At 40.8% G+C, this 18,410-nt stretch overlaps 1 protein-coding gene across 1 annotated transcript in view; it reads left to right on the forward strand.

Moving 5' to 3' along the window:
* Kcnd2 (potassium voltage-gated channel subfamily D member 2) overlaps nt 1-16,401 on the forward strand; it is a 507,546-nt gene extending 491,145 nt beyond the window's left edge. The window contains 4 exon segments of the mRNA NM_031730.2: nt 9,981-10,076; nt 10,764-10,856; nt 13,470-13,717; nt 14,652-16,401. Coding sequence (NP_113918.2) covers nt 9,981-10,076; nt 10,764-10,856; nt 13,470-13,717; nt 14,652-14,829 — 615 coding nt within the window. The 3' untranslated portion in view covers nt 14,830-16,401.
* Nucleotides 16,402-18,410: the final 2,009 nt, after the last annotated feature.

The following is an 18,410-nucleotide window of genomic DNA, read 5'->3' on the forward strand; positions in this document are numbered from 1 at the left end:
GCTTCACCTTCCCCTGGTGCCCCAACAAGGCCATCCTCTGCTACATATGCAGTTGGAGCCCTGGGTCACTCCATGTATAGTCTTTGGGTAGTGGTTTAGGCCCTGGAAGCTCTGATTGGTTGGCATGGGGTTGCAAGCTCCTTCAACTCTTTCAATACTTCCTCTAATTCCTCCCAATGGGGTCCTATTCTCAGTTCGGTGGTTTGCTGCTAGTATTGACCTCTGTTTTGGACATGATCTAGATGTGTCTCTCAGGAGAGATCTATATCTGGTCCCTGTCAGCATGCATTTTTAGCTTCATCAAACTTATCTGGTTTTGGTGTCTGTATATATATATGGGCCACATGTGGGGCAGACTCTGAATGACCACTCCTTGAGTCGCTGCTCTAAACTTTGCTTCTATATCTCCTCCTATGGATATTTTTCCCCTTTTAAGAAGGAGTGGGAGCATCTGCATTTTGGTCATCCTTCTTCTTGAGTTTCCTGTGGTCTGTGGATTGCATCTTGGGTAATTCGAGCTTTTTGGCTAATATCCACTTATCAATGAGTGCATACCAAGTGTGTTTTTCTGTGATTGAGTTACTTCACTCAGAATGATATTTTCTAGTTCATTCCATTTGCCTATGAATTTCATGAAGTCATTGTTTTTGATAACTGAGTAGTACTCCATTGTGTAGATGTACCACAATTTTTTTATCTTTATTAACTTGAGTATTTCTTATTTACATTTCAGTTGTTATTCCCCTTTCCGGTTTCTGGGCTAACATCCCCCTAACCCCTTCCCCTCTCCTTCTATATGGGCTTCCCCTCCTCATCCTCCCCCCATTACCATACTCCCCCCAACAATCATGTTCACTGGGGTTCAGTCTTGGCAGGACCAAGGGCTTCCCCTTCCACTGGTGCCCTTACTAGGATATTCATTGCTACCTATGTGGTTGGAGCCCAGGGTCAGTCCATGTATAGTCTTTGGATAGTGGCTTAGTCCCTGGAAGCTCTGGTTGCTAGGCATTGTTGTTCATATGGGGTCTCGAGCCCCTTCAAGCTCTTCCAGTCCTTTCTCTGATTCCTTCAACGGGGGCCCCGTTCTCAGTTCAGTGGTTTGCTGCTGGCATTCGCCTATGTATTTGCTGTATTCTGGCTGTGCTCTCAGGAGAGATCTACATCCAGTTCCTGTCGGCCTGCACTTCTTTGCTTCATCCATCTTATCTAGTTTGGTGGCTGCATATGTATGGGCCACATGTGGAGCAGGCTCTGAATGTGTGTTCCTTCTGCCTCTGTTCTAAACTTTGCCTCCCTATTCCCTGCCAAGGGTATTCTTGTTCCCCTTTTAAAGAAGGAGTGAAGCATTCGCATTTTGGTCATCTTCTTGAGTTTCATGTGTTCTGTGCATCTAGGGTAATTCAAGCATCACAATTTTTAATCTATTCCTCTGTTGAATGGCATCTGGGTTCTTTCCAGCTTCTGGCTATTATAAGGCTGCTATGAACATAGTGGAGCACGTGTCTTTGTTGTATGTTGGAGCATCTTTTGGGTATATGCCCAGGAGAGGTATAGCTGGGTCCTCAGGTAGTTCAATGTCCAATTTTCTGAGGAACCTCCAGACTGATTTCCAGAGTGGTTGTACCAGTCTGCAATCCCACCAACAATGGAGGAGTGTTCCTCTTTCTCCACATCCTCGCCAGCATCTGCTGTCACCTGAGTTTTTGATCTTAGCCATTCTCACTGGTGTGAGGTGAAATCTCAGGGTTGTTTTGATTTGCATTTCCCTGATGACCAAGGATGTTGAACATTTCTTTAGGTGCTTTTTGGCCATTTGATAATCCTCAGCTGAGAATGTTTTATTTAGCTCTGTGCCCCATTTTTAATAGGTTTATTTGGCTCTTTGGAGTCTAACTTCTTGAATTCTTTGTGTACTTTGGATATAAGTCCTCTATCAGATGTAGGATTGGTAAAGATCTTTTCCCAATCTGTTGGTTGCAGTTTTGTCCTAATGACAGTGTCTTTTGCCTTACAGAAGCTCTGCAATTTTATGAGATTCCCTTTGTCGATTCTTGATCTTAGAGCATAGGCCATTGGTGTTTTGTTCAGGAAATTTTCCCCAGTGCCCATGTGTTCGAGACTCTTCCCCATTTTTTCTTCTATTAGTTTGAGTGTATCTGGTTTGATGTGGAGGTGGAATCTCATTTTAATAAAACACAGAACACTGGTGCTGCCTGCTCCTCTGGCAAACTGGATGAGGGTTAGTTCATATGCCTTCCTCATTCTGCATCAAAATAATCACCTTGATAGTTCAGAGCCCTTGGCTTAGAAATCACTTTGGAAATCTTTCTTGATGCTTCCTCTGAATTTACAGAGTGCTGCATTTCCGGTATGTTTCCTGCCCATCGCATTTCTCCTTTCCAGAAAGCATCCTTCTCTTTTGTAAACACCAAAACTCCATTCATAACCATGTTTCATTGACTGTACAGTCTAGATAATTCCATGCACCTGCAAGACATCACCAGCAGTTTACTGCAGTTCACGACTAGCTTTGTGGCTGGTCCCATCATGGAGTTTAAACATGGTTGTCATCAGTATGTAGCACCAGTAAAGTAGTCAAAGTACCCAACAAAGGGGAGGGAGAAGCTGTAGAGACCATATCCAGTGGCTAGTCACGGCCCCCGGAATGTGACCAACCACCGGTCTCAAAAATATTAACCCCAGATTGCTCCTGTCTAAAGGAAATACAGGGACAAAGAGTAGAGCAGAGACTGAAGGAAAGGCCATCTAGAGACTGCCCCACCTGGGAATCTATCCCATCTGCAGACACCAAACCAAGACCCTACTGCTGATGCCAAGAAGTGCTTTCTGATAGGAGGCTGGTATAGCTGGCCCCTGAGAAGCTCTGCCAGAGCCTGACCAATACATATGTGGATGCTCACAGCCAACCATCAGACCATGGGGAGTTGAAGGGGTTTGCAACCCCATTGGAAGAACAGCAATATCAACCAGTCAGACACCCCAGAGCTCCCAGGGACTAAACCATCAACCAAAGAGTACACATGGAGTGACTCATGGCTCCAACCACATATGTAGCAGAGGATGGCCTTATCAGGCATCAATGGGAGGGGAGGCCCTTGGTCCTGTGGAGGCTCAACGCCCCAGCATAGGGAAATGCTAGGGCAGTGTAGGAATGGGTAGGTGGGTGGGGGAACACCCTAATAGAAACAAGGAGGAAGGGGATGGGATGGGAGTTTACAGAGGGGAAACTGGGAAGGTGGATAACATTTATTTATTGTTGATAAAATAAAATAACCAATAAAAAAAGAAGCCATCATAAGGTAGCCCTTGAATAATTTCAGTGATTCCATATAGGTACAGGCATGTTCGTCAGAGACCTCGTTTGTGACCAATATCAGGGAGCATTTTCCTTCAGCTTGTTCAGCCTTGAAGCTGCTTGCTTTAAGGAATTCCCCCGACTCCATTAGTGACAATCCTCTAGCTTTAAATTACTGTCCAGAGAAGTAATAAATACTTTGGACAATATTTATGCATATTTCTAATAATCTAATAGGTTGGAAATGTTAAGAAAGAAAGGGCCGTAGAAAGGAAGAAAGGAGGAAGGCAGGCAGGTACAACTCCGTCATCCCCTTACCTTACAGGACACATTTGGACAGGCAGAGCTGTACAGACTGATTTCAGGTTCCTCTATAAGGGACTTTTCATGAGGCTCTAGCCACACAGGGCACTCAGAGATGCTGTCAGAAATAGCAATTATCCCTCAAGAAAATTAACTCCTACCATTTACCGGTCTCCTTTCTAGGTCTTTTGTTATCATAAGAACTACTTACAGAAAAACAATCCGAAACTCAAATATGATTTTATTTTTTAAAGTCCTAATATATCTATGTTTTTTCTGCCAAGAATATCATGCATAATGATTAAAAAAACACTTTGAGAACATCTTTAGAATACTAGAATTTCTGAGAAGCCAGTAGTCTAAATCTTAAATAAGCTAACAGAGGGCACATATGTGTGATCTCTGCAGAATGTGCCCTGCACCTTCATGGGCTCGCTTTACTCACTCAAGGGCTTCCTTGTCAGTATTTCTACTTGATGGACATGTTGCCATGCGTTGTTAACAAACATCTTGACACTCCCTGATGGGATGAATAACAAAGCTAGAAAAGTGCTTCAAAGTATTTGTGCCTAGTAAACTTGAAGAGCGAAATTAAATTGGTGTGACGTCATAAAGTACAGTAGGTGAAAAGTGTACCTCATGTAAGGCTTTTAACTTCAAACTGTTTTTATACTCTAAACTTCCACCATGACATAATGAATTTTATATGCGACTACTAGAGAAATTGACTTAATAAAGTCAGATAAAATAACAAAATATAGTATTTCAGCAAACATCCTATGATCGATAAACTAAGCATAACCCCAAGAACAAAATGCATTTTAAATAAACTATGTTACCCAGTGGTTCTTCCTACCTTTTCCTGTATATTAAAAACAAAGCAGACTAAACTTTCATTACATTAAGATGATTTGTATTAATCTGGGCCTCGAGACTGAGTGACTCGCTCAGTAGGTATCACAGTTGTAAAAAACATAACCAACAATTCAACCAAGCAAGCAGTATTCCAGCAAGAATTTAATAAAAAGCAACACTCAAATGGACCAAGTAAAGTAATATTGTGAAATCGTTATTTCCTGTGCTCAGGTCTGTAGTTGATTCCACTCTACAGCAAGGGAGAAGACAAACATTGTGTGTGTGGAAGAGCTTCCTGTCCACACTGCCAGGGGGCCACCCTTCTTACCCTTCCACACACCAAGCCCTCTTTCTGCTTTTCCTGCACATTTCCACCTTTATAGCAAATGCACCATTTATTCCCCTTTTCTCAAGCCTTGATGGTCTTTACTTTAAGACTTGGGACTGAAGACAGGCATAAAATATGACATCTCGTCTACCCCAACTACTAGTCATTGCATCTTACTAGACTCGTGTTTCATCCAGTCCTTCAAAAGTCACTTATTGACTAGCTTTTATTTGCCAGAAATCAATCTTAATTGGTAAAACGCCAGATCATAAGGGCGATATTTTGAAGCAAGAGGCTACTCTGTTTTAAAATGTGAACACGACTGCACAGCCACCTGCCTGTTCCAAACTAGCATGAGCGTACCACATAACAATGATAAGTATAACCTAATAAAACCAAAGCAATTGTCTTCAGCCCAGGTTTCTAGTATGCCATAGGTGATTTTCATGTGACATCATATTAATAATCACTTGAAGGTTATGTCATTATTTCAGTTTTACAGAGGCTTTGCGTGTCATCACAGATCTATTGGTTAAATCCCAAGACCAAAATACTTGAGCATTATTCAAATATATGTATTTATATACGTGTATATATATACAATATATCAAATATTTAAACATACTAAATAGGCAAATACATCTATTTGTATTCATAAGTATGTATTATATATGTATGCATTTTAATTTCCATATATATTAGAATGCATATATATATATACATATATATAAATGCCCTCTCCTCTGGTGCCCACCAACATGTTTCCATGCTTATCTCTCCTAGCTATGAGTCCTTTTGTTGACTGTTTATTTCACTCATCCACTTTACTGAGCACTGTGCCTTGCCAACGCTGCCCTCCCGGGATTACTCACGCTTCAGAGCTGGGAAGAGCATACAGTCTAAGACACTGTCTCCCACTTTCCTCTTGGGTTGCTCCGGCTTGTTTCATGTCTACGGCAGCTATTTTCCTTAGCAAATGGAAACAATCCAATAAACTCCTTCAGACCTTCAAAGCTAACAAAGTTTATATCCTACATCCACACGGACCATTTGAGCATTAAATGAATGAAGCAGCCTGCGGTGTAATATCTGGAACACATGGTTTAGGCAGGGAGTATTGGCGGGAGGGGGGGCAATATGTAAGCAGTAATGAATTACCTTAGATTAGTAAGAAGAGAGACTTCTCTCGATCCCTAGGTTGCCTAGGATACCTTCATTTTTCTAAAGTATTGAAAATATTTCTTGATTCAGTAACACTATGGTTCAAAACATTTACTAAAACCTCATCCTAATTTGCATTCTCACTACTGGCATTTTCCCACTGTAAGAAGCTGCTATTTTCTACAAGATGCAAGTAGGGGACCGGAAGGACTATTCTCTCTTAACCTCTCATTACACAGCAAGTATTGCCATGGCTGTCATACTGAGTAGGTCAGAAGAAAAGTGAGTTTCTGAAGTAACTTTGTAAAAGAATCTCCTTCAGTTACCTGCTGGAACCAAAGCTACAATCACAGATGGTAAGGGCTAGATTTCAACAGGTATTTGGGATTGTACTCCACAGGAGAAGTTAAGCCAATTAACTCACAGTATTACAGCAAACTGAGAAATGTGGCTGAAGTTAAGACAGGTAGACTGGTGCTTCTTTTGCTAATATAGTACATGGCTTAACAAAAATGGCCGCTCTGCCTTTAAGACCATTTTTTTACAAAAGATTAGGATTCTATACGTATTACGAGTTTCTACTATTTATAAATATATATTTTATTTACTACTTTCCATTCTGTGAAGAAAAATCCGTCATTGTCCAGTTCTGAACAGACAGTAGTTTAGTAGTTTTGGTTGTGGCATATGGCTCAAAGAAAGAAATCAGTATTACTCCATGTTGCTGCTTATGCTGAGAGAATGACATGGCAAAGAGAAATAACTAGTATGTGGGAGATATAATATACAAGATTGTGGGGGATGGAGGGAGGGCAGGGGAAAAGGTGGGAGGGAAAGGAACAAAGAAATGCAAAGGATGGACAGGGGTGGGTGTGAACCAGCAAAAGAACAAGAGGGAAAAGGTGGACCAAGTAAGGCAATGAGTGTTGGAGGAGCAGAAAGGAATCACAATAAGTGCTTTCTGGGAATCAATGGGCAAACTGCTTGTTTGTAAATGATTAGGGCAATTCTAGGTAATTTCCCAACATGCCTCACATTGCTGTTGTTTTCTTGAGTCTGGACCGAAATGCCAGCATGGCCTCAAGCTTTTGAAGATAAAAGTCTTTGTTCTACCTTCCAACTTAATTCTCCTGTCCTAGCTCAATGTGTTCAGTGATCTCAGCATTACACCGACAGCAGGAGTGAAATTTGCCGATTGTTCACATTACACAAAAATGATCGTGATACACAGTACGTGGTTTTAAAATGGCATCAACGTGCAGAAGAGCATGTAAGCTCAAGGATGAAGAAACGAGTAGCTGAAGCCATGATGGTAAATGAAGTTCTAGGGCGTGAGACTGTTCAGCACTGCTCTTCAGGAAGTAGATGCAAAGGGGAATTCCATAAAACCTATACACACGCGCGCGTGCGCACAAACGCACACGCACTCACATGCACAGGCACATGCACAGGCACATGTACACACACACACACACACTTTGATACAAAGACAAGTCTGCCATCAAAAATTTATCACCGTGCTCAAAGCAGGCATCCTTGCTTCTTCCAAAGGATGCTTTAAAGTTTTGATTGGTGATATACGGTGGCTCTAGGAGGCTAAGGAATGCAATGGCAGCCATAAGGCTATTCCTGGCTATTTAGTATATTCAGGGCCAACCTGGGTTTCCCAAGAGCCTGCCTCAAAGCAACAACGAATAAGAGTTAGTTGTGGTGAAACAATGGTGGCCCCAGCTTTACAGGAGCCTGGAGCAAGATCACTAGTTTAAGGCTAACTTCCTCCACTTAACAAAACCCGTTCTCAAAAGTATTAAAACACAGAGACTGAAAAAATCGATGAGCAATTAGGAGTCCTTGCCGTTCTTCCCCAAGACTGGAGTTCAATTCCTACCATTCCAATCAAGTGGTCCAAAACCACCTGGAATTTCAGCTCCAGAGGGTTTGACGTAATCATGTCATTTCCCTCCTCCTTTTTCCTTCTTCCAAGTCCTTCCCACGTGCCCTCCCTCCAATCTCTCAGGCAAACAAACCCCCTAAATGTCCCCTGTTCCCTGTCAAATTACAAAGCAGAAAAGACTGGGGACGTAAATCAGCAGCAGAGAATTAGCCCCGCGTGCATAAAACCCTGGCTCCCATCCTAAGTACTTAAAAAACAAATTAATCAATAGTTGAGTAAATGAACCACGCTTCATTTGAACAGTGGCATATCATACAGCCATTAAATTTGCAGTAGTCCCTGCATGTGCTGTTGCATGAAGTTCCCAGATGTAGACATTAAATAAACTGCAGAAGAATGTGAGCTGTGCTCTTCCGGCTGCATTATGATATTCATGTGCACACCCTGAGCTTCTGACAGGAGATCCAGCAGCCCGCTGGCTGCAGAGCATAGGGAGAAAGACCATAGGCCAGAGTACTTGCCTTGTGTGTGTCTTTGTAACATTGGCATTATTTTTCATAGGCACGCATTTCCTTTCTGTTTTTAGAATGGAAATAATTTTCCTTTTTTTTTTTTTTTTTTACTTTTTACACAAAAAAAGTATTCCAGAACTTGAGCCTCAAGGTACCATGGATATGGATTCTTCCTAAAGGGAATAGTGGTCCTCTTAAAGTCAGTTTGTAAGAAGCTTCCTGGACAAATCATCCTGGATGCTTTGCTGAGTAAACTTGTTAACCAGGAGCCATAAAGAGTGGTCCCCAGAATGGGCAAGGTGGAAGGGCAGGCTCACTCCAGGATGGTCAGAAGTTGGCCATGTAGCAACAATTGTAAAGAGAAAATATGCTAGAAAGCTAGCCAGCCAGTCGCTGTACTGGGGAATACTGCACTGATGCTCTCATTGAAACCGACCCACTGAATCGAGCATCTGAGATTCTCCAAACAGAAGAGAAGAGACGTTGAAAGTTTCAATCATCGTAGGCGTCCATCAGGATAGACTCGATGCTTTCTTCATCCCAACAGAGTCAAGACTGAAATAGAAATCGGATGAATATATCTTTGTATAGACCCGTAGAGACAAATGACCTAAATCCAAGGATTTTAAGATTCTGTAGCATGGGCTCCACTTCTGTCAATTCATCAACATAATTGCAAAAGAAGAAGGCAGGGTCTACACATGCTCCTGAGTAGTGAATTCAGAAATCGAGAGTGAGGGAGAGAGCTAAAGGGAGGGAAGGGGAAGGGAAAGGGAGGGGAGGGAAGGAGTGGGGGGACAAGTGAAGAACAAAGGAAGAAAGGATAGAAGGACAAGAACTAGAAAGAAGGGCAGGGGAGAGTAGAGAGGGATAAGCTAACCAGGTAGGGAAGGAGAAAGAAAATTTGGCTACTGAGTCCTGGAAACAAGTTACTAATTTACAAAAAGAAACTAGTGACAGAAACAAGAATCTACAGTTGCTTTGTTGGGCCTGCAGTTTCTACTCCACTAAGTCACTCAAGTCACAGAAAGTGTAATTACAAGTCAGGTGATGTTCTTACTTTGCTCCCAACCAAACAGAAAGAATTTCACATGTGATTTGATGTATGGCAATCACATCTACATACATCACGCACACACTAATAAATAATATTTTTTTCAAAGAGTTTATTCTCTGACTTCTAAACAGGATCTCTTGTAAACACAAATCCCCTTTCTGAAATGCATAAGCTCACCCAACTCCAAGACCATTAATAATAGAACATTCAAAACTGGAAAGACGCTTTTCAATCGTTTCATCTTGAAAGCTTGGTTTCAAAATACGTCCGCTGACCAAGGGGTTGCGCAGAAGGCATTCTCTGCGGGCTGGAGCCATGGCTGAATGGGTAAAAGCCTTGCATCCCACAACCTAGGTTTGAAATCCAGAAAGCAGGACGGCCGAGGGATCTGTCTCCACAGAGCTGCCCTCTGACTACCACGTGTGTGAGCTGTGGCATGCACATCTACATACATCATACACACGATAATAACGTTTTTCAAAGAGTTTATTCTCTGACTTATAAGTGGGATTCATCGGTGTTCACAAGGTGTTTTTGGCTTTTCTCTCCTGTAGAAAGCGAGGCTGGCCAGGATCCGGGCAGCCAAAAGTGGAAGTGCAAATGCCTACATGCAGAGCAAGCGGAATGGGTTACTGAGCAACCAACTGCAGGTACAGCCAACCCCTTCGCTCCTTTGTAACCATGGGTTCATCAGCATGAGAGTGACTCCGTTCCACTTAACCATATGATTTTATTGCGGGTGATTATGAAAATGACTACTGGCACAACAAAGTGTCATTTTTATAACTTTCCACTCTATGTACTAGTTGCTTATAACAGCTTAGAAACTGTGTTAGCAGACAGTGCCGGTAGCTATGACTTCGCTTTCCAATCAGGAATTCCAACTCCTAATTGTTCACCGTGTCATTCTGTCCACTGTGATACCAATGATGTAATAGATTCCCAAGCATCCAAATGTTTAATTGCTTTTATTTCAGAATTACATATGTACAGTTTGATAGGGGGTCAAGGGGAGATCTGCTATCTTCCTCTATTTCTGATAGAGAAAGCGTAGCATTCAGTAAGTGTTACAAAGGTCACAGGATCAAAGTAGAACTTAATAAACTCTGAGTAATAGGGACTTGAATTTCCAATTCAAGGAGATATAAGCTTAAAAGACCAAATGGAAATGCGTCCGCTGATCACCCAGACTTAATTACACATTTGTCTTTTTTTAGTTAGTCAGTGCCTCTGGTTAATCTCGGAAAACAGGCCAGGTAGCTCTGCGCACGTGTGTAGCCCAGATTCTCCGAGTCTGCAATTTAAAGAGAAAGTTCTGTGTCTTCCCTGTGTTACAGTCCTCGGAGGATGAACCGGCCTTCGTTAGCAAATCTGGATCCAGCTTCGAGACACAACACCACCACCTGCTTCACTGCCTGGAGAAAACCACGGTAAGGAGACAGCAGGGCAGGGTTTCAGTCTTACGCCTGATGGCACTTCTGTTTGCTTCCGGGTAAACATCCGATTTCCAAGCAGAATTGATCCTCTGCCTCCCTAGGAAACATGTCGGAAAGCAACGTTACAGAAAGTTTCACAAGAATTAAAATGACTTAGTAACTACTGAACTTGGGAGTTACTATAGTTATCATACATGCTCGGCCCTAAGTGGCTGCCTTAACTCCGTTCCAAAACACCGGGTGAATGATGAGAGAAAGTTAGCCTCCGGTTACAATGGAATCAAATATTGCCTTTTCTCCATTTATAAAACAAAAAGTCGGAAAAAAAAAACAATGCAATTTCAAGTGTCTCTGCTTCTAAAGAAAGAAGCCAACAAAGTTATAATAAAAGCAAAGGAGGGATGGGGAGAGAAAGCGCATGCGTGTTATTCGCAGGTGTGTGGAGTAGAGGTCGATATTCGAAAATGATCTCTTCAGCGCAGCGCCTGACTTGCATGTAATCGGTGGGAATTCCTCCACAGCAAAGGCACCCATTGTTAAGCTAGCTGTCCGTGGGCATCACAGTCTGTGACCTCAGAGCAGAACAAAGCATCCGTCATGTGGGAATCAGCTCACTGACCAGCGCTACATTATAAATAGTCTGAATTCCAACGCGCCTCCCATCAACTCGTTTATCCAGAGAGTTATTCAAAATCACTTGCCTGTAGCCACTAGTGAGCCAGATCCACGGTCTCGTGAAATCAGGATGGACCCCCATCACCACCAAGTCTCCATGGATATGGGAAAACAGGAGCATGAGGTGTAACTGGAGAAGGGTGGTGAGGCATGGAGGTAAGGGAGGGTCCACAGTGTGGGCCAATGAGGATCCATGAGTAGGCAGGCTCAAGAAAGCCTCGAGTGCCTCTTGCAGTTCCTCCGAGGGTCGAGAGATACAGCTGAGGTTGGAATTAGTCGGGCAAAGTCATGGGGGCAGCTCGGGCTCACATTGAAAAGATAGTGTAAGTGAAGAAAAGAGAGCAGACACGCAGATGAGGAGGCCGCAGAAGATTTCAAAGGTCCCCAGAAGGTACAAGAAGACTCCAGGAGAAAAATACAGCAGATGCTGTGCTGTCGGGGTGATTATCTCACAATAAGTGGAAACTTTTAGAGATTTTAATTAGGGCAGTTCCATGGTTATATTTAAATTTTAAATAACATTATCCCTGTACTTCTAACGTAGTAGCTAGAGAACACTTTAAAAGTTAAAGATAGATTAGAGAGAGATTGATTTGTGCCTCTCGTGTCTTTTCCACTCTTGTACCACGGAAGAATATTTCTTAATAAAAAAATGTTTTTAGCCACAAGAAATACGATTTGGTTTGAGCTACTTAGAAAATACATACAGCAACCAGAAGCAGACTACATCTTTAATTCCAGTCCCTAATGAGAAAGGTCGGGTTGCCATGAGTTGTAAATGGGGCCCTGTGTGCTGCATGTGTGTTGTAAGAGAAACATGAAATTCTGCCATCTAATCATTGTTCTCTGGACTCCGAACCGTAGACTGCTGAATTCTACATGCTTCAAAAGGCTACTCTCAGCAAAGCCATGACAAAATGAGTCACTAAAACGATCTGTTTCCCATTGGGCCATGAATTGCTTCAATTATTTTACTAATATTTTAGGATGAGCAGTGGTTAAGTCAAAGTCAAAATGGGCAAAGTCTTCCTTTATAAGGCCATTTCTACATATACGCAGATGAAAATTGAAGTCATTCTCCAGCAATTCGGGATAAGGAACGTTCTGTCTTATACGTTCAATCTTATATTTCTGAGGCAGAATTCTTCTGTAGGGGTTTCAGGAGACAATTCTTTACTATTTTTTACATTAAACTTTATATTGTGGTCTTTGAAGTATGGTGAGTGAAATGACACACCTTACTGTTTGTCTCTGAGTGGGAGTTAGGAAAATAGAGCTGATGGACCACACAGATAAGAAAAGAGGGCCACAAACCCTCGGAACTAATTTCTTGTGAGATATTTCTCAGGTAGGGGCATATAATTCATTCTTTATTAATAAGCAATAGTTCTATGTGTATTGAGAATTTTAGGGTAGCATCAAAAGAAACGGAAATGGCTGAGGTTTCTCAATTTCTAATTAAAACATTTCTGTGCCACCTGAAGGTGCTTTCTAATATGTAGCAGGTAATCTAACTTAGGCCATCCTGTGACAGCAGTCTCTTTTAATGTTTAGTCATAATAAACTCACTAGGAGCCTATAAATTCCCTGTCAATGTCTTTATATTTGTTTAAGAGTTTTAATTCTTTAGTTTATGACATTCTAATTTTAAGTTAGTTTTAAATTAATGAACGATATTTTTTTAAATGTTGGCCTGTAAATAAACACTGAGTCAGCTCACATGTCTCCAGATCCAGCTAGAAAGATTCTTTCCACAACAAAGTTCCTAAGGGAATTTTGATTTTGATATTTTAGTCTTTCTGAGACCCATTGGATCAAGTCTAACCTGAATCCTAGTATGTTTTTAAGTCACAAAATAACGGTATTTAATCTCTTTTACGTTACGAAATCGTTTTTCTGCCTTCCTCACATTTTCTTACACTTCTCCCACAGAACCATGAGTTTGTGGATGAACAAGTCTTTGAAGAAAGCTGCATGGAAGTGGCCACTGTTAATCGCCCTTCAAGTCACAGCCCCTCCCTCTCTTCCCAACAAGGAGTCACCAGCACTTGCTGCTCACGGAGACACAAAAAAACTTTCCGAATCCCAAATGCCAATGTGTCAGGAAGTCATAGAGGCAGCGTGCAAGAACTCAGTACAATTCAGATCAGATGTGTGGAGAGAACTCCACTATCCAACAGGTACCTGGGATTGATCTGTACTATGTAAATGCCTGTCCTGGTTCTTAGACTATGTCCGCTGCAGTCATGGTACAACCAGTGTGGCCTCTAATCCTACTTCCAAGGAAACTAGGTGAAACGAGCATATCTGTTAAGGATCAAAAGCTGCATTAGGAGGCAGAGAAGATGGCTCATTGGATATACTGATTGCCATAGAACCCTAAAGACTTCTGAGTCCGAATTCTCTAGAATCCACATAAAAGCCAGTTTATCATACATTGCAGTGTATGATCCCATCGCTTGGGAAGCAGAGACAGGGAATCCTGCAGATAAGTTGGGTTGGGTGGCTAGAATAATCGGAGTTGGTGAGTCAGCAAAGACCTTGTCTCTATACATGAAATGGAGAGCAATCAGGGAGACATCTGCCTCCCTGCTCTTCCTCTTTCCTGGGCCGTGGGGAGTCTTCGATAAGTCTCTCTCTTGTAGAAAACGTCAGGCTTCAGATACCTAGAGGTCTTGGAGGTTCTTAACGTATGGCTTATTATTAAGTGGGAGCTTTCAAGGAACCGTAACTTTTCAAAACAACACCATCCCTAAGATGTTATAGCCTTAGGTGTTACAAAAATCTCCATGGGATGACATTTCATGCTGAAGCCTCTCAAAGTCCCTGCCAAAAGAAACGATTTCGGTTGTTATCTGAGCCCCTTGCATTTTTATAGAACATACTTTGAGAAACAATTCATTGAACTAATTTGAGCAGGATTTTAGTAATGTGGCTCATGTTTAACAAACTGACTAACATCCGTGGTAATGTATTAAAGTGGTTTAAAAATATGGTATTGCTTATATATTTTAAGTATTATTTTTAGTAGCAAAATGTGAATTCTTCAGTTACAAGAAAAACAACTTAGAATAAATAACTTACATGTTCCAAACTACTTTTCTCCCTCATTAGCCGATCCAGCTTAAATGCCAAAATGGAAGAGTGTGTCAAACTAAACTGTGAACAACCTTACGTGACCACAGCAATAATTAGCATTCCAACACCTCCAGTAACCACCCCAGAAGGCGACGACAGGCCCGAGTCTCCTGAGTATTCGGGAGGAAACATCGTCAGGGTGTCTGCTTTGTAAGACAATTGGCACAGGTCTGAGAGCATGGGAGCCCTGACTATGGAAAGAATCTAAAGGAGAAGAAAGAAGAAATAACAACCCCTTTTTGCATATTAAGACAGCCAAGCAAGAAGGTTGGCGATGAGACAAAAAAAATAAAAATGAAGATATCAGAGATGAAGATGTGAATTAAACCACTGAAAGGCATTTCTAGACAGCGTTCGACCGGACCACAGAGGGTGCCACTGTGGCTCTTTGACTTTGTGAATGAGCACAATGAAATGCCATCTGTTGATGCCTCTTATGATCAGAACTCTTTTTTAATAAAACAAATAAAATGAATCTTTGGACATAATGTGCCAGTTGAATGCAAAACAAAAAAATTATGGAAAACATTTTGATAAAAATTTTTCCTGTTGACAACCATGAACATTGGCTCTGGTGAAGACTACTGTCGATGAGAAAACTCACAGGATCCATTTGTGTGGACTGAAGGAAACCATCCTAATGCATGCTAGAATTCTTTGGAGCAGTGATCTCAGTTTCCTTATGTCGTCTTCAGAATAGGCATGACAAACTCTACCTGTAGAAAGGGGAAATTTCTGTGCACTTACAATGAGCTGACTGCCCAGGTTCTATGGTTGGGCTGTGCAAATAAACTCCTTTTAGCACTGCAGTGTTTCTCATGGGGATGCACACTAGTAAAATCTAAAGTGTTCGGATAGTTCAGTATTAATTATTGTTTAACCTTGCACCTGGTCATTGTTATAACTGCAATAATTCATTCTATATCTGTTGTATCAGGAATCAGGATTTTCTTTCATATCCATAGATTCATAGATACAGTTAGAGCCACATTCACAGAAACATTCCTGCTGTGGCCGGGTTTTAGGTGACTTCTTAATCCGAAACTATTGTGTCATAAATGTTTTTTGGTAGTATTCTTTGGTCCACTGTATTCCTGTGACCCAGTGCATTATCTGTCCCTGGATCTCTCTAGTGTCTTTCTACTGGGCTTACCCATTAATGACAGGATTAGTGTTTACTGTAGTTATAAAACAAAAGATTCCTGCCTTTGTATCTCCCAACCAGATGTTACAAAAAGACTGTCATCAATCCCCTTGATAAAAACTAGAGTAAAGGAGTTGACATGAAATATCTCTAGTGTTTTCACTACTTATAGAAAATCCAGACCCTACAAACACCCATATGGGTTTTGGGAAGGAGTTAGATGGTACTTTAAAAAAACAAAAAATCACAGGATGGGTGATTTCAGAATCTAATTCAATGTATTATTTTGCTTCAGATCTTCAATACATTTTGAGATCAACTGAAATGCAGAGGTAAACTGAAGTGCTTTGTGTACCAATATTTGATGAGAGCATGCTTTTAATGACATCCAAGGAAGCAACAATGTATCTTAGAAGAGTCTAGTGTATCACAAGGCACAAAGTTCTCTGCAAAAAATCAAGAAGAAGGAGTGTGATGAAGTTGACCACTATGTACATTTAAGTGAAAAGTCTTGCTACCTTTTCACCCTTGAATATCCGCAGATGTGTCTGCACGTGATGGTGTAAAAATAAAAATAAAAAATAAAAAAAAACAAAGTTTTATGTCGAATGAAAAGTTTTGTTCATTCCAAGCCACCACTGTAAGAACGAAAGCTTAGTTTACATGAAAAAGAGTTAATAATTAGTCCTCTGTCATAGAGATTTTGAAATGCTTATCACAATTTACCATAAAAAAGAATTAATCCAAATATTTTCAGGTAAAGCCAGAAATGGTCACTTCCCGTTTATAGAATAGCTTCTAGGGCAGTGCTAGGCACACAGTAGCTGTTCATCAAAGCTGAGTGACAGGAAGAAACACTCAGCTGACCCTCGGGAAGATCTGGCTTTATTCCTAGTGTGTCTTTGAAAAGTTACTAATATTCCTGCGGCGTGAATATTAACAATTCTATTAACACCTGCCTGTTGTCACTTTATGCTTCTAGAGCAAATGTATAGTGAAACTTCTTTGATGGCAATTATTGAAAAAAAATTTTTTAAAATAAATACAATCAGGAACATTTAACATCTTTTGATTCCCAATAAGAAATTCTATTTTCATGTTCTTAATAGGACATAAAACAACATAGACTTAGCTTATTTTTGGTTGATAATTATTCTTCCTGTTTTGGTTTGCCGTTTATCACAAATGATTAGTTTCTTCAGATTTTCAGAAATGAAATTTTAAAAAAAATCTTTTGGATGTTTTAGGTGATTTAAAAAATATACTGTGTTGGTGGTGACTGACTATTGATGACTGTGTTAAGTGCAACTGTACTGTAAGTGAAATGTAATTATTTCTGTGTATCATATGGAGTAACTAAGGTCATTGTTTTTTGACAATTTTGTTTGAAATTCATATATCTTATTTCAAAGGATAGCATAATAACGGCATTATGCTGGAAAAAAAAATAGACCTTTGGAGAATACTTAAATAAACATGTGCATGCTTGAACAGGACAACATGCTTGACTATGGCCCTTTTTTCTTAGATTTTAATCCCTTTCCAAAAGATGTGTCACACTAACAATAAATCTATGAGGACCCTCAAAACTTCACTGTAATGTAAACTGGTTAAGACAATAGCTTTTCTCCAACAGTGGGATGCGGAAATGTGTGTGTGTGAGGGGGGGGTCACTTAGAAAGCCCAGACTTTGAGCTAGACACACTCTTGTCACAGTTGCTTGTATCAAGCAAAGGGAAACTCAGCAATTGCAGTGTTGGTCAAAGCTTAGTTCAATTCTTAGTAAAAAATAAAGGGTCTCGGCTAAGAAAATGGGCAATTTGTATGCCCATAACTATGTGTATACATAGATGATAAGTGAGAGATATATGATGGATAAACAGATAGATGATAGAGGCAGATGATTGATGATAGATAGATAATAGATAGTAGTTTTGCTTTAAGATATACTGTAATTTTTTACATTTTAATTGAAGTATAACTATATCACTACGCCCTCTCCTCCCCTCCCATGATCCACTCCCATTTTCACTCCTTTCTAATCTTTCCCATCGCCCCTCAAATTGAGAGCCTCCTTTTTATTGTTGCTACGCTCATATGTGGGAAAATATACAAATACAATGGACAGTGTCCATTTTTGTTGTCTGTGTATGTGTGGCTTCAGGGATAACCCTATGTAATAGGTCACCAAACTGGAGCCCATCCCTGTTCAAAACATATGCGTGTACTGACAGCCTTTTCAATATCCCGGAAGAGACAAAAGGGGGAAATTACATTTTTTTAAACAAAACATTTAGAAAGAAAAGAGTCAATTCATTTAGTGCAAAAACTACTTTTCCCTCTTTCTGTATGTTATTCTTTTAGTATACGGTCTCCATATTTTTGGTAGTTATTTTTCATAATAGGCTGCGACTTGCTGAGGTTATCGGTCTTGCCTTTAAAAAGTTCCTTGCACCCCTCTCTCTTTCCCTCACTTCAGTCACAACAGTGGCTTGGAAATAGCCTCTGGGGAGCTTCTCTTGTGTCTACCAGCAACATCGCTCAAAAGAATAAAAACAGTACCTGATAGCAAACACATGAGTCCTCCGAGT

The sequence above is a fragment of the Rattus norvegicus genome, chromosome 4 (genome assembly GCF_021556685.1).
Source record: "Rattus norvegicus strain SHRSP/BbbUtx chromosome 4, alternate assembly SHRSP_T2T, whole genome shotgun sequence".
Lineage (NCBI taxonomy): Eukaryota > Metazoa > Chordata > Mammalia > Rodentia > Muridae > Rattus > Rattus norvegicus.